The 16440-nt window shown below is 42.5% G+C and overlaps 1 protein-coding gene across 3 annotated transcripts in view; it reads left to right on the top strand.

Annotated features, from left to right (window-relative positions):
* AK5 (adenylate kinase 5) overlaps positions 1-16440 on the top strand; it is a 238674-nt gene that overhangs the window by 183102 nt on the left and 39132 nt on the right. For 2 of the 3 annotated variants that reach the window (XM_078072887.1, XM_078072885.1), the window contains exon 10: positions 288-332. The exons of the other annotated variant lie outside the window; for it this stretch is intronic. In XM_078072887.1, coding sequence (XP_077929013.1) covers positions 288-332 — 45 coding nt within the window. The remainder of the gene's footprint in view (positions 1-287; positions 333-16440) is intronic. 3 annotated transcript variants of the gene reach the window in all.

Genomic DNA, 16440 nt, shown 5'->3' with positions numbered 1-16440 from the left:
ATAATTTTTAAAATAATCTTTCTCTGTAATTCATGCTATTTAATGGCTTATCAGTTTTGCCACCTAAAATTGATAGTTTGTGTTAAAATGAAATAGGTTACCTGGGCCTGGGAATAAGGCTGAAATGGTCATCGGTGCCTATTAATTATGACCTATTAACACATTTACTCAGCTTGGGCTTCTTACCAAATAAAACTACAAGATTTTGGTTTTTACACAACATGAGTAATACCAGGGTTTCAAAACAGTTTTTCTTGCCAGTAACTTAAATTATTCTTACTTTAAAGGTTTCATGGAAGATTTGAGACAGCATAAAATTATTTTCATGATTGGTGAGTAACCACCCTCAAGTTTTCTAATGCAACTGCTAATAATAAACAACTTGGTAGAGAAAAAAGACTGTTCATTTCTCACTCTGCTTTGAAGTCTTGCCCCTTTTTTGGTTAGGATAATACCCCCGAGGCTTCTGGATTGTTGCTTTCGTTTATGCAGTTTCATATTGTTTTTAGCTTTGTATCTTTACAGCATAGACAAAGTAGGACTCTAAGGAATGTCAGACTCCTGAGTTTAGCTCTACAATAATAAAATACATTATAATCCCATGGGTATGAAGATGTCATACATCAAAATCTAACACACACATTTTCTGTTTGAACAATGAGCCACACTGCTCCCTAAACCTCACTGCTAAATACATCAGCAACCACATATTCCAATATACTTCCATAACCATACCCTGCATTCCTTTTAGCTAATGGTAAAAACGATTTCACTTATTTCATGCCTCATACTATGAAAGTTGCTGGTAAATTAAGTGTGGGATAAAATTCACTTGGGGTTCACCAGCATTTTCTAAGCACCTACTGTGTTCCAGGTCATCTCATTTAATCCTTCCACAATCCTGTAGGTTGGTGGTCTATCTTTATGACATATCACAGATAAGGAAACTGAGACTCAGGAAGGTAAAGGAACTGGCCTGAGGTTACATAGCTAACGAGTGTGAGAGCCGGATGTCCAGTTTTCCCCATGGAAATCAATGGGCCTATTTGAGCAACAGTTATAATTGCACAGAAAAGCACAAAATGTTGTCAGAGCACCTCCCAAACTTGGTACTTTTCCCTCTAATGATTCAAGTCTGTAGAAAAGGTAATACACCTACCTTTGCATTTTTCAAAAAAATGTCTATGCATATTCAGAAATAATGAAAAGGTCCACACCTCCTCAATGAGTGGGAAAAAGAATGGTTACCAGCACCCAAGAAATATAATCGGGTAAACTTAGAATCTTGTACCTTAAAGTCGGGATGTTGCCTTGGAAATCTCTCACTAAATCTCCCTCCTTGTCAGATGAGGAAAATGAGTCCCAGAGAATTTAAGAGGTTTGATCAAGGTCCTTCAACCAGCTGGTGGCAGAAGGGACACCAGGGCTGCAGCTCCCCACCCCAGGCCTCTCCCCACTGCACCACTCAGTTGTGTGGGTTGTGTCCCTGGACTGTCTCCCACATTCAGTCACCCACCCAATACTTACTGAGTATTGGACCCATGTGGGCAGTGAGCAGGGATCACGAGCTTCCGTCCTAGACGGAAAGAAGAACTCATCGAATTACTATCACACACTTAGGAAGGAAACAAAGAGCTGAAACAAAACAACCTGGGTTGAGTGTCTGGGGTAGACGTGGGTGATCAGAGTAATCAGGCAAGGGTTCTCGACAGAGGTGACGTTTAGGCAGGGAACTAAAGGAGGAGGTGGAGCAACCGGAGGATTAACAGAGGTGAGAGGAGGAAGAATTCCAGCCAAAGAGAACAGCCTGTTTTGAATAGTGAGAATTCTGGAGCCCAACCTGAATTCTATCTCTGACCTGCTTGCCCCTCATTGACCTTAGCCATGGGAACTGGATGAACTCTTGCCACACTTTTTACATTCTTTTCAGAAAGTAAAAGTACATTATTTCTACTCCTTAACTGAAGAGAAACTCATCATTGAAATAGCAAAGAAAATTCCCCTTTCCACATAAACTTTAATCACTCTTCTCGGCATCAAGGCCATGCACAATGAATTATACGTTCTGTTCAGCTTTTATCTTAGGGGCCAAATTAGGAAAAGGAGAGGCTCTTTAAACCTGATGTTCAGTAAACAAAGAATGAGCCTTTATTATCACATGGAAATCTGTGGTTTTAATAATGTGGTCCAAAAAAAAGCTTCTAAAAATACTACAGCATGTTTTGTGGTTATTATTTTCCCTAGCAATAATTTTATTTCAGATTTACCCGGTTTAGCACTCACAATTAAATTTTGAAATGTATTTTCAAGTATCACTTCTATCTGTCTACGTATAACTAAAGATCTTGGCTCAGCTGTTACCAAGACCTGTGCCCTTCACAAAGTCAAATAGCACAATATAAAGTCTTTGGCATCAGACAAAGCTTGAGACCCCCAAGGGTCCACAGACTACATTCCAAGAACTGTTGCTCTGAATAAAGGTTTTTCTTATGTTAACCAAACTCTCCTGTATTTTAATTTATTGGCCAGTTACTATTCTTTTTTTTTTTTTTTAAAGATTTTTATTTATTTATTTGACAGAGAGAGATATAGTGAGAGAGGGAACACAAGCAGGGGGAGTGGGAGAGGGAGAAGCAGGCTTCCCGCCGAGCAGGGAGCCCGACGTGGGGCTCGATCCCAGGACCCTGGGATCCTGACCTGAGCCGAAGGCAGACGCTTAACAACTGAGCCACCCAGGTGCCCCTGGCCAGTTACTATTCTAGTAAATACTGTTTGGGCAGTAGAAGGTACAAAACCACTGTGATATGAGGAAAAATGATTGTTCCGCCTACTGTTTGGGCAGTAGAAGGTACAAAACCACTGTGATAAGAGGAAAAATGATTGTTCTTCTTTTAGGGTATTTACTGGACTCTGCTTGAAAATTAACGCCTTAGTTGTAAATACTTCCTTGACAGATTGGCAGAGTGGTATTTTGGAGCTGTATTATTGCAGGTCAGTTTGAAGCTCGTAAAAATACTCAGGATGTCATAGACACACCCATGGCAGTTTTGAGGAGCCCTAATAAACAAGAATCCATCGATTTCAGTGAAACGAGTGTGGTGTTGCCTATACGAGAAGATGGTTGAACTTTTAACTTTTCGAATTATGGTCTTGACATCTACCAAGACACGTGGGGTTGTGGCATTAGCCAGAAACTAGGTTGCCATCCTCGCTGTTAGCTTGAAAATAAAAATCAATATTCCTAAAGCACCGTCCCCCTGCTTTAAAGTATCCTCGTTCCCTTTTGTCTGCAGAAAGGTGCAAACTCCTTAGACTGACCTTCAAAGCATTCTCCCCACTGGCCTCCACATGCCTTCCCATTTCCCACTCCAACCCCCCCGTGAGTCTGTGTTTCCAACCCCCCCCTGCATTATCATTATCTCTTCAACTTCCCTCGCTTTTGCCAGTCCTGTCACTTGAAATGTCTTCTCCCCTAGCTAATGATGCGCCAAGGTCAGGTTTAAGTTCTAGCTCCCTGTGACGTCTTCTCTAACGGCCAGCCTTCTTCCTGTGTGCTCCTCCATTGCTTGTGTCTGCATCGCTCATTTAGATACCCCATAATGACTTAGAAAAACAAATATTTGTTGGGATGATGAATTCTTTAGGAGGCAGTGTGGTCAGTTTCCATAACAACCAAAATAGCAGTTGGAGTTCCTGGACTGGAACTGACAGGCAGGTTGCTGCTGCGTGTAGCTGTTCCCGGCAGGATAGTTCTCAGGTTAATTATGAGCCTAATCAGATGCTCCTGACTCCATTGTAGCTGCTCTCCTCTCCCCGAGAACAGCAACGCCAGCTTACCCCACTCCCCAAAGCCAGGGCAATTTCTTGCTCATTTGCAAAACAGTTTGAAGTCACGGTTAATAGCACTGACCACCGTCTGAGTGGAAGACATGTTCGGGGAAAGTGCACTGTCTGGCCCGAAAGGAAAAGCGGCAAGGGTCGATCTAGTTAGCCCTTTGAATGTGGTGTGAATGTTACCTCTTTGTTCATGAAGAAGGCAGTTCAGTCGCTGTTTCTAGAGAAATACTTTCCACAGGACAGATAAGGGATCTCACAGGATCAGGCCAGTGATCAAAAGGACTGGGAAAGATTCTCTGGACTTGGGTAGTTCACACACAAGACATAAGAACTGGGCTGATGTACAAGACCGGGGCTCAGTCATGGCTGAAAATGGAAAACTATTTGGATAGTGTAAAAATGTCCTTTAAAGAGCCTCATTATGTCCCACTAACAGGCTCCTACAGTTTTCACAACCTTTTCTGGTACATTTCTTTCCTTTCTCTCTCTCTCTCTTTTTTTTTTAATCTCTTGATCGTTATCTTGCTATTATCCAATCTATTTTGGCTTCTTTTTCCCTTCTGTGCTTTTCATAGCCTGCCTGTGCCCAAAGTGTGACATAACCTAAATTCCCATTAATTCCTATCCAAAGTTTTGGTAGAAGTGCTTCAATTTGGAAAATCATCTGACTTTACAGATGAGGTGTCATGCTAATGGCATTATGGTCAAGACATCATTCTGTAAATATAACTTTCAGGATGTCAGGGACACAGATGGCTTTGTGTACCTTAGCATTAGTACTGATAAACTGCTTTTAAGTAGTAAGCTTTGGGAAGCACTTTTACAATATTTTGTGTTATTCTGTGTATTTTTAACCCAGTGCAAACTGTTCCTATTTATTTCCTTAGGGAAAACTGTAGAAATGAGAATTTTTGCTTAAAGCTCAATATTTTTTTAAAGATTTTATTTATTTGAGAGAGAAAGAGAGAGCACAAGCAGGGGGAGCAGCAGGCAGAGGGAGCGGGAGAAGTAGGTTCCCCGATGAGCAAGGAGCCTGATGAAGGGCTCGATCCCAGGACCTTGGGATCATGACCTGAGGCCAAGGCAGACACTTAACTGACTGAGCCACCCAGGCACCCCTAAAACTCAGTATTTTAATGCCTTCCATTATTTCACTATAGCCCTGATGTCATTTCATTGTTGCCCTGTTATCAAAGAACTATGAATTAATTTAATCTTTAGAGAATATTACTTGGGGCCCAGATTAAACATTCTTCATGACATTGATGCACATATGTGGTTAAATAAAAAATGAAAAACAGGGGCGCCTGGGTGGCTCAGTCGTTAAGCGTCTGCCTTCGGCTCAGGTCATGATCCCAGGGTCCTGGGATCGAGCCCCGCATCGGGCTCCCTGCTCGGCAAGAAGCCTGCTTCTCCCTCTCCCACTCCCTCTGCTTGTGTTCTCTCTCTCGCTGTGTCTCTCTCTGTCCAATAAATAAATAAAATCTTTAAAAAAAAAAAAAAAATGAAAAACAAAACTGATTGTTCTAACTTGAGGTAGCTGTATTAGAAGCCAACATTCATTGAGCACTAACACACACTAGACACTGTATAAATAATGTTATCTTATTTAATGCTTGTATCCACCCTATGGGGTAAGTACTATCCCCATCCTGACTTTTCAGGTAAGATGTTAGAGAGTTAAATAATTTGCTAAAAAGTGATGGATCTGGGGCTTGAAAGCTTGGATTTTATCATTGGCGACAAATGCTGCCAGTTTATTGTCCTTGAAGTACGGGCTTACTTTGGATGCAGCTGTCTTGATTCACACTGTGGTTTTATAACAATTGCTTCTGTACTATTAGTGAAAGGCAATAGCCTCTAAGTGTTCTAATGAAAATAGGAGACTGCCCCAAAAATACAAAAACACGGGGCACCTGGGTGGCACAGTGGGTTGAGCATCCCACTCTTGGTTTCAGCTCAGGTCATGATCTTGGGCTCATGAGCTCGAGCCCTGCATTGGGCTCTATGCTCAGCACAGAGCCTGCTTGAGATTCTCTCTCTCCCTCTGCCATTGCCCCTCCCCCCGCTCTCTCTCTCCCTCTCAAATAAATAAATAAATCTTTTTTAAAAAATACAAAAACACTAATTCAAAGGGATACATGCACCCCTATGTTTATTGCAGCATTATGTACAATAGCCAAATTATGGAAGCAGCCCAAGTGTCCATCAATAGATGAATGGATAAAGATGTGGTACATATATACACACATACCATAGAGTATTATTCAGCCATTTGCCATGACATGGATGGAGCTAGAGAGTATTATGCTAAGCAAAATAAGAAACAAATACCATATGATTTCACTAATACGTGGAATTTAAGAAACAAACGAGCAAGGGGGGGCAAAATAGAGATAGAGCAAGAAAGACACAAGCCAAGAAAGAGACTCTTAAATGTAGAGAACTGAGTTACCAAAGGGGAGATCAGTCAGGGATGGGTGAAATAGGTGATGGGGATTAAGGAGGGCACTTGTCATGATGAGCACTAGGCGATGTATGGAAGTGTTGAATTACTATTTTGTACACCTGAAACTAATATAACACTGTACATTAATTATACTGGAATTAATTTTTTTTTAAAAAAGAAAGAAAAAAATAGAGGACCCCACCCTACCCCCAGCATCTGTGACCACACACAGTTCTGAATGTTTCTGTGTAGCCAGTGGTATGAAGGATGCCTGAAAGGAAAGCCTGGGTACTAGTCAGAGGTGGGCAAAGAGGAATGCATCAGGAGGACCAGCAGGAGACTCCAAAGCAGGGGCTACATGGAGGTGGAGGGGACAGATCTCAGGGATCATTGGCACTGGAAGAACCAGGACTGGGGGAAGGGTATAGAAAACCCTTCAGGTGGGAGAATAGCCCTGACATGAAGACTGAACTTTGAGCTTGAATTAGTACCATCAGGCTGCTATAACAAAATACCATAGCCTGGGTGGCTTATAAACAACAGAAACTCATTTCTCACAGTTCTGGAGGCTGGGAAGTCCAAGATCAAGACACTGGCAGATTTGATGTCTGATGAAGGCTTATATCCTGATTCGTAGACAGCTATCTTTTCCCTGTAATCTCACATGGTGGAGGGGGTGAGGGAGATTTCTGAGGCCTCTTTTAAAAAGGCACTAATCCTATTCATATGGACTCCACCCTCATGACCTGATCACCTTCCAAAGCCCCACTTCCTGATACCATCACATCAGGCTTTAGGATTTAACATATGGATTTGAAGGGGACACCAACATTCAGTCTATAGCAGAAAATGGACTATCATGGTTATCAGAAATTACTGGATTAGACTAAGAAAATTCAGACTAGACTTAATTGAGTTTCTACTATAAAATGAAAACAGGTAGCTCATCAGCTAGACTGGGTTCACAGAAAGAAATATGTTTCCATCTGACTGTCAAACCTGTGGTCTGCCCTAACTGAAACATCATCTCTGCTCTGGACATAGACACATGATTTCCACAGCCCTTTCTCCATGAAGGCATACAGTTATTAAGGGCCCTTTTGGCACTCTTCCGGTCTGACATCTGTATTTTCAAAGTCCAGGCCATTCAGGATGGGAGAGTAAAAGAAGAGAAACATTGGGCCACTTTCCAAGAGAGTCTCAAACGCGTTTACAAACCAACAGGATGTCTTTCTTTCTTTTTTTTTTTTTAAGATTTTATTTATTTATTTGACAGAAACATAGCAAGAGAGGGAACACAAGCAGGGGGAGTGGGAGAGGGAGAAGCAGGCTTCCCGCTGAGCAGGGAGCCCAATGCGGGGCTCGATCCCAGGACCCTGGGAGCATGACCTGAGCCGAAGGCAGACGCTTAATGACTGAGCCACCCAGGTGCCCCCAACGGGATGTCTTTCTAATGTTGGATAAATGCATGCATTGTGTACTGACAATGAACCTACTTAATTACATAAAGCTTTTCACTGCAAAAGGCTCTAAGTAATGTTGAATAGAACAAAACACTTTCTTCATTTAATCAGACCAAATTAATAAACCTTTATCCAGGGCTTACTAAGAGAACGATGAGGTTCAAAAAGACATTAAACAGTCCTTGGAATACTGCATCACATGGCAGAAGTACAGGGTTTTTCCATGTTTTTTAAATTATTGCCTCAAGAAAGGAATGTTGCTGAGTCAATTGAGTCATCCAGAAGAGCAAATTACTCCTAAAAAGAAAAGCACACAAGTGAATGACTTCTACCAAGTAAAGGGTTTGGGGACCTCATGCCATCATACTCATTGTCCCCCTACCCATTTCTTCAAATCTTTTTGGAAGCACCATTAACTTACCAACAGAGTCACCTGGTGAAGATTTAGTTACTCAACCTGTTCACTCATCCAAGGCCACATCTCCAGGCCTGACTCACTGAAAGCTTTTTTTTGCTTGTTCTGAGACCCACTACGAATGATCAATGCCACAGACTCTAGAAGGACCCAGCACTGGAAATGACAGAACACCCAAAATCTTATGTTATATCTAACCTCTGTGTGCCCTTGGGCCAATCCCTTAGCCTCTCTGAATTTCTTTTAAAATGGCAAAATAATAATTTGTTTTCTGTCCACCCCAAATATGAGCCGCCAATGAATTAACACATTGCTAACTGTTCCCTTACTTGAAAGCATGTGCAACAGAGACATAGCCCCAAGGAAGTAAAGTGTGAAGGCAATTGAATAAGTCCAGGTTCTCATCTTCTACCTCCCAAATATTTGTTTTAATTACCTAATAAGAGTATTAAAACTAATATATACTGGTGACTTACTACATTCTAGATACTGTGCTGCCTGCCTTCTTACATATTATCTTATTTATTTCTCACACCACTCATCAGTACTCATGTTCTTTCCCATTTTACAGATGAAGAAGTAGAGGCTCAGAAGGTTAAGGAACTTTCCCAAGGTTACACAGTTAATAAGTGACAGAGTTGGGATTCATACCCCACTTTCCCAGACTTCAAAGCCCATGCTCTAAAACTGTTATAGATATGTAGTAAGGAGAGGTTATGGGAGTAGAGTGGGTGGGGGAAGAGTTTGCCATAATGAATGCTCCAATTTTCTATTTGACTTTGTTCCTATATAGCTAGCTATTGATGTCTGAAAGCAAAGACAAAATAATAAGACATCAAATGAATATCAATGAAACAGACCTCTGAGTGCCTCAGCCAGGTTCTGCCAATTATTTGCAATTCCTTAATAACTTCAAAACAGGAAACAATTTGAAGCCATAAAAGTATCTGAACCGTTCTGAACACCGCTCCCCCCCAAAGCACATTGATTTTGGAATACACTGCATCTTTTTACTAAGAGGCATATAGTGGGTATCTTTTTTGTGAGCATTACTGAAAGTATTTCAGAGAGCCAAGGGCAACAATGAGCAAGTGTTTGAGAATGTGATTCTAGGTACATCTGCAGGAACCTGGTGCTTCTGAGATTTTCTTTGTGGGTTGGATAGAGCACCTTGACCGCATACTGATTTCAAACAATGGCTTAGTTTGGAGGTGGAGGGGGAAAAAATAGCCTAGGCCAAGGGATATACAGACTTCAGGGGGGCTGTAACTCCCTAATGATAAAAATATTTTCTCACTGCTCTATTAAATTCTCCCATTAACTGTATATTCCTTTGGGTGACTTTCATTAATTCCTTTGATACATTTATTGAGTTTCTACCATATATCAGCAAAGTGATAGGCTTAATCATACAAAGATGAAAGATCTCAAGGAGCTCATGTTATAGGAAGGGAGCAAGCAACCCGCACAGCCTGGCACGTGTCACGGCCGCGGCTCGGGTAATGGGGAGAAAGACTGAAGCGGGTATGTGGGCGTGGAGCGGACAGTCAGCTGAGTCCGGAGAAAGAAAAGGAATTGGCCAAGTGCTGAGTGGGAAAAAAGTTGGCGTGGGTCCAGGGCAAGGAGAGGGAACGTGTGCGCGTGCGCGAGAGCCTCCCAGATGCGGGGGTGGGAAGCGGTGAAAGGCAGAGCTGCAGACAGACGGAGGGTCCAGGGCAGGAAAGGCTGAGAACACCCGGCTAACAAATGTAAACTTCAGCCCGTAGCCACGGGGAGCTGTCAGGGCTTTTACTCCGTCACAGGTCCCAGATCTGGATTTCAGACAGCACACTCTGGAAGCAGAGAGAGGGCGCCTCGCTTGCAGCAGGGAGGCCAGCCGGGAGGTCAGCTGGGTGGTACTGCAGGTGAGGAACAAGGAGACTGTGGCAGTGGAAGAGAGGAAGCCCATCCAAAAGATTTCAGGAAGTAGAATCAATAGGACATAAAGACCCATTGTGTTTGGGTGAATGAGAGGAATGAGCATGACTCGGAAGTGGCTAGTTTAGATGACCAGGTGAACAGAGGTGTCCTTCAAGGAGATAAAGCACGTGGAGAAGAAATGGGTTTTAAGAGAGTGATGAAGAGTTTAGTTTTAAACATTTTAAGATTGAGATGCTTATGGGACATCCATCAGGTAACGTCCATTAGACAAGAGGTTTTTGAAAACTAGTATCCAAAATAACGAGTCCTGGCTGTAGACACAGGTGTGGAATTCACCAGGATACAATGGCAGTGAAACCACACATGTGCGAGGCATCAGCCCGGCGAGCTTAGGGACACGGAGGCTGGAAGGAGGCTGAGACCTGGAGTCTAGGAAACACCCATGCCAGAGCCCAGGGAGGAGAAAACAGAGAGGAAAGCAGAATATCAAGAGCAAATGGTGTCCTAGCAGGCAAGGGAGGGGACAGTTTCCATGTGGGCAAGGTTAAATAAAATGTAATGAGAATTGTCTGCTGAGTTTGGCAACAGCAGAGTTACTGGTGCCTTTGGTGAGAGCAGTTCCGGTGGAACAGAAAGGAGTGAAGCCAGCTGGTTGAGGGGCACTTGGGTGGTAAGGAAATGAGGATGCGTATAGACTAACTTGCAAGAAACTTGGCTCTCAGAGAAAGCAAAGACAGGGAGAGAAGGTCAAAAGTGGATATGAGAGAGTGAAGCATATTTATAGAAAGAGAGAGGTAGCACTGGGGTTTCTGGGTGGCTCAGTTAATCGTCTGATTCTTGATTTCGGCTCAGGTCATGATCTCAGGGTTGTGGAATCCAGCTCCACGTCATGCTCCTTGCTGGGCACGGAGCCTGCTTAAGATTCTCTCTCTCCCACCCCCTCTGCCTCTGTCCCTCCCCCGGCATTCTCTCTCTTTCTCTCAAATAAATAAATCTTTTTTAAAAAATAGTATAGAGTCTAGTTAAGAGCACAACCTACTTGAGTTCACGTGCCATCTCCCCTCTGTCCTGACCTTGGGCAACATCCTTACACCCTCTCTTCCTCAGTCTTCTCACCTGTGATGTGGAGGTAATGATGTTATCTGGGTCATAGTGTTGATGTGAGGATGAAATGAGTTAAACACATGTCACAGTGCTCCTAGTAAATATTCAACACGCGCTAGCTATTATTACAACTATCCTATGGTGAGTGAGGGGAGACAGCCAATGAGAAAGAGAGGACCCCGAGAAAGGGGAGGCCAGGATGGGATCGGAAGTGAATTGGAAAGAGGTAGAGGATGGGGGAGCCCTGACAGGTTAAGAGGTTGGGTAAGCTCATCTATCTGTTTCTAGTGTCATTTGTTAAAAGTAAGCACTCCCTAAGGGACTGACCTGTTAAGTGGTATTCTACCTGGAGCACCTGGGGTCGGCTGGGATCAGGGAAGTTGAAGCTGGAGAGTATCTGTTAGGCCCTGGGCTTACACCTGCCTTTTGGCTGCCGCTTCCTCTTGTGGACACATTACAGCAGTTGTTTACAACCCAACACAGATTTTACTGTAGGAGGCCAGATGTAGCCTTGAGGAATAAAGCAGAATAACAAGCCAGTGATTAAGGGGACAGTAACTGTTTTGGCCTTCCCAAATGTAACATTCCCAAAGTATTCCCCTCTCATTTTGCTCTAGACTCCAGAACTAAGAGTCTCAGAGCATTTTTTTAGTTGTAAATGAAACATATTTCAACCAACCATCAGGTGGTCAAGGCAATGAAAGACTCTCTCCTCTTGTAACTGAGTGCAGCTATTTTGTGTTAACAGGACATAGTCCTGTGACCCAGTAGATTTATTTTTTCATATTGTCTAGGGCACTGATTCTGAAGGCAGTGTTCCTTGTGGCTCTGCTGTGCTTTGAGGAATGCTTTCCCCCAGAAAGTGGGTCACTGTGTCAGTGCCACCCACCTGCCCATCCACTCTAGCCAAATGACCTCAATTTAAAGTGGAAGGAACTTATTTGGTCCAATTACATATTTTCCTGCACGGACTAACTCTTACAGTAAATGCGTGGAAAGCAGGCTTGGACGGAGCATCAAGCAGAACACAGTCTTATTTTTCTTGGAAATCCTCAACTGGGTCTGGGTGGAGCTGTTGAGGCAGGTTCTGAGACGGTCCCTCATTCCAACGTTTGTTGAGAAAGGAAGAGAATATTAAGCAGTGAGAAACCTGGCTGAGCCTAATCAGCAGTCTCTTAGAATCTACTGGAGACTCCTTCTTCCACTGACCGCTTGCTTGAAGGCAATGATGGGCATTGGCTGGAGAATGGTTTTTACTAAATCTCCTAGAAGACAAAGGCCATGCCCTGTCTTTTTCTTTTTTTCCCTTCTTTCTCCAGCACCTTTCAGGACACCTGGCACTTAGTAAGCATTCAGTTCAGATCTTTAGAAAGAATGAATGAATGGATTAAAATGGAATGGAAGATATAAAGGCTTCATTGTCAGAAGTAAATATATTAACTTGTCTTCTACCAATAACCTTCTCCGAGTCGTAATGACAAGAGCAGAGGTTTCAAGTAAAACTACAGGGCTTGGCCATTTTTTTATTTTTTAAGATTTTATTTATTTATTTATCTGACAGAATGAAAGAGAGAGAGAGCACAAGCAGGGGGAGCAGCAGGCAGAGGGAGAGGGAGAAGCAGGCTCCCCGCTGAACAAGGAGCCCAGGAACCTGGGATCATGGCCTGAGCCAAAGGCAGACACTTAACCAAGTGAGCCACCCAGGTACCCCATGGGGCTTGGCCATTTTTAAGAACCAACCATAACTGAAAGACTCTTCCTCTGGATGGGTCCTGAAAGATTGATATGGAGTCTTTATAAACTCTTCCTGGCCCTTTCCCATAGAAACAAAATAAAAAAATTCATGCCTTTGGTAAATTTTGCTGAGTAAAGTAGCATGTGGCTTCTCTATCAGAATGAAATTCCAGTCCACCACTATGTAACTGGCATAGATGCCAGGAAGCAAAATACAAAACGAATAGTTAGCAAATCATTGACCTTGATGGTACTGATTCCGAGTGTTAGCATCATTCAAAGAAGGGAATGTAGACTAAAGTTGATTTAATGTTAAACTGTCCTTGAAGATAGGAGAACAAGAAAAGGAGGAGAATTTTTTTTTTTTTATTTTTTAAATGTTCCCATCCCTCAAGGAGCTTATAATCTATTTGATGAAGCAAGAACTGATGTTTATGAAAACTTTAGACTTAATACTGGACAGTGTAGAGTTAACTGACAAAGGAACTATTTAGTGAGTGTTAGCAGGAATGGGAGGACAAAGAAAGCACAATGGCTCAATGGTTGGAAGCCCCTTCCCAGGGAGGCTGAGAACCAAGGGGAGCCTCAGAGAATGGATGGGATCCCCTAAGCTTGAGAGAGGGCTGAGGAGAGAGGGCTACCAAGAAGGGAGATTTTAAGTAGGGAACAAATCACAGTAGTAGGAATATGCCCTTCATGGCCCAGGAAGAGGAAGAAGATGGACCAAATCATAGAAGCCCTGGATGCAGAGAGATAATGTGATATTGACCAAGGATGAGTCCATGGCTGGTGAACAGGCAAGGGAGGACCAGAAGGGAAAAACTACCCTTGAGGAATTTGTTCTACTTTTATTATTTCCCACTCCCTCGTTTCTCTTGGGACTCATGCAGCCAAAATCTCTCCTAAAACAGATTACCAGATTTTTTTTTTTACTTTAAGAACTCTTCTCTTTATAAAAATAATACATCTTTGAGGCACCTGGGTGGCTCCATCGGTTAAGCGTCTGCTTTCAGCTCACGTTAGGATCGTGGAATCAAGCCCGTGTCGGGCCCCCTGCTCAGCACGGTGTCTGCTTCTCCCTCTCCCTCTGCCCTTCCCCTGCCTCTCTTGTGCTCTCTCTCTCTCTCGATCTCTCTCTCTTGCTCATTCTCTCTCAAAATAAATAAATAAAATATTTTTTAAAAATACATCTTCATCCTAGAAAACATGTATCGATCACAACAAATCACCCAAAATCCCAAAGCTTAAAGATTAATACTATTAAGAAGTTGATTTATAGCCCTCTTGTTTCTATGTATATATATTTTTTAAATATATATTCTTCATCAAAATGAGATCATGCAACTTTAAATCCTACTTTTTATACCTAACAAAATATCTTAGGGGCCTTTCCAAGATCCTGAATATACTATGTCATGTCTTGAGGTTTTCTTGCAATTGAACTGAAACAGAAAAACAGAAAAGCACCAGAAGTTTCCTTGTACCCCCTCCTATTCACTGTCCCCTGCAAGGAATACCATAGATATTTTTGAACTTTATATAAATGGAATCATAGTATATGTATTTGTTTGTATCTGTCCTCTTTCAATACATCATTTTAATGACTACACACTATTTCTTTGAATAGCTATAATTTATTCAATTTATTCCTATTGTCATGCATTTTTCACCAATTTTTTGCTTTCATTAAAAATTCTCTAATGAATATGTACTAAACAGTGATTTTTTTCTTACGATAAATCCACTGATTAAAAAAATTTAAGACTTTTGACTTATATACCAGATTGCCCTTCTAAAAGATTGTACCAATTTTATATTCCCATCATAGCATATAAGACTTCCAATTTCCGTGGTGTGGCCCAAAATTGAACACAAAACCCCAGATGTAATCCAACTAACATCACTACAAATGTCTCTACCGGTCTTAAATATCCTCACTTCCTTTTACAGCACATAAATAGACTGCAAGTACAAATATCCTCTATGTTCTCTGACAAAGACAGAAATATAGACTGGCAGTGCTGGAAATGACCTTGGAATTTATCTAGTCCAACAAGCTTATTTTCAGACGAGAATACAGAAGCCCAAAGAGGAAAAATGTCAGCGCAGACAGATTCCCAGTGAAAAACAAACCAGAAGACCATGTGTAGAAAAGCTGCAAAGAAATAAAACAGGGGCGCCTGGGTGGCTCAGATGGTTAAGCGTCTGCCTTTGGCTCGGGTCATGATCCCAGAGGCCTGGGATCAAGCCCCATGTCAGGCTCCCAGCTCAGCGGAGAGCTTGCTTCTCCCTCTTCCTCTGCTTCTCCCCTTGCTTGTGCTCTCTCTGTCACTCTCTCTCTCTCAAACGAATAAATGAAATCTTTTTTAAAAAAAGAAAAGAAAACAAAATATTTCTGGCAGTTACCTTTGGGAAGTAAGATTATGGGAGATTTTTCTTTTTACTTTTCTGAATTATTTAAATCTTCAATAAGAAGCATATATTTCTTTGACAGTAGAGAAAAACTATTTTCTTTAAAAGAAGGAAAACATAGAAAGGATAGGCTAAGTTTGTAAATTGCCTACTACATTCATTTAATGCATGCCTAAGATCATAGTGTAAAGTGGGCTACAAAATAGGAAAAAAGGTGGCTTCATAAGTTTAAGATGAATTTGGAAGAGGCAGAATACTCTACAACAGTGAATTCTCAGAATTTAGAGACCTAAATAAGAAGAGCCTGACTGGGGCGCCTGGGTGGCTCAGTCGTTAAGCGTCTGCCTTCAGGTCAGGTCATGATCCCAGGGTCTTGGGATCGAGCCCCGCATCGGGCTCCCTGCTCCTCAGGAAGCCTGCTTCTCCCTCTCCCACTCCCCCTGCTTGTGTTCCCTCTCTCGCTGTGTCTCTGTCTGTCAAGTACATAAATAAAAAATCTTTAAAAAAAAAAAAAGAAGAGCCTGACTGGAGGTGCCTGGATGGCTCAGTCAGTTAAACGTTTAACTCTTGATTTGGGCTCAGGTCATGATCTCAGGGTTGTGAGATCAGGCAGACGAGCCTGCTTAAGATTCTCTCCCTCTACCTCCGCTCCTACCCGCTCCCTCTCAAAAAAAAAAAAAAGGAGCCTGACTGAAGCAACTTTTGGAAGGCTCTAGTCTATAAGCTTGGTGAGTCAGGTCTGGAACAGGCCCTGGAGACCTCTGGTTGAAGAAGAAAAGGACAGGTTTTTTAGTAGTATTTATACTACAATTTGGAAATCCTGTCTCTGTCTCTGTCTCTGTCTCTGTTTGGAGATAGAGTTAGGATGGAGATGGGGCCGAGATGGGGATGGGGTGAGATGGAGATGGGGTGGGATGGAGGTGGGTGGTAGAATGAAGGTGGGATGGAATGGAGATGGGGTGAGGATAGGGATGGGGTTGGGATGGATTTGGGTTTGGTCTGGAGATGGATATAAGATGGAGATAGATAGGGGAAGGAGATGGGTTTAGATGGGGATGTGGTTGGGATGGAGATGGGATTAGAATGGAAAAGGATTTAGGATGGAG

This window comes from Halichoerus grypus, chromosome 5 (genome assembly GCF_964656455.1).
Source record: "Halichoerus grypus chromosome 5, mHalGry1.hap1.1, whole genome shotgun sequence".
Classification (NCBI taxonomy): domain Eukaryota; kingdom Metazoa; phylum Chordata; class Mammalia; order Carnivora; family Phocidae; genus Halichoerus; species Halichoerus grypus.
This window is presented reverse-complemented; position numbering and strand designations above follow the sequence as displayed.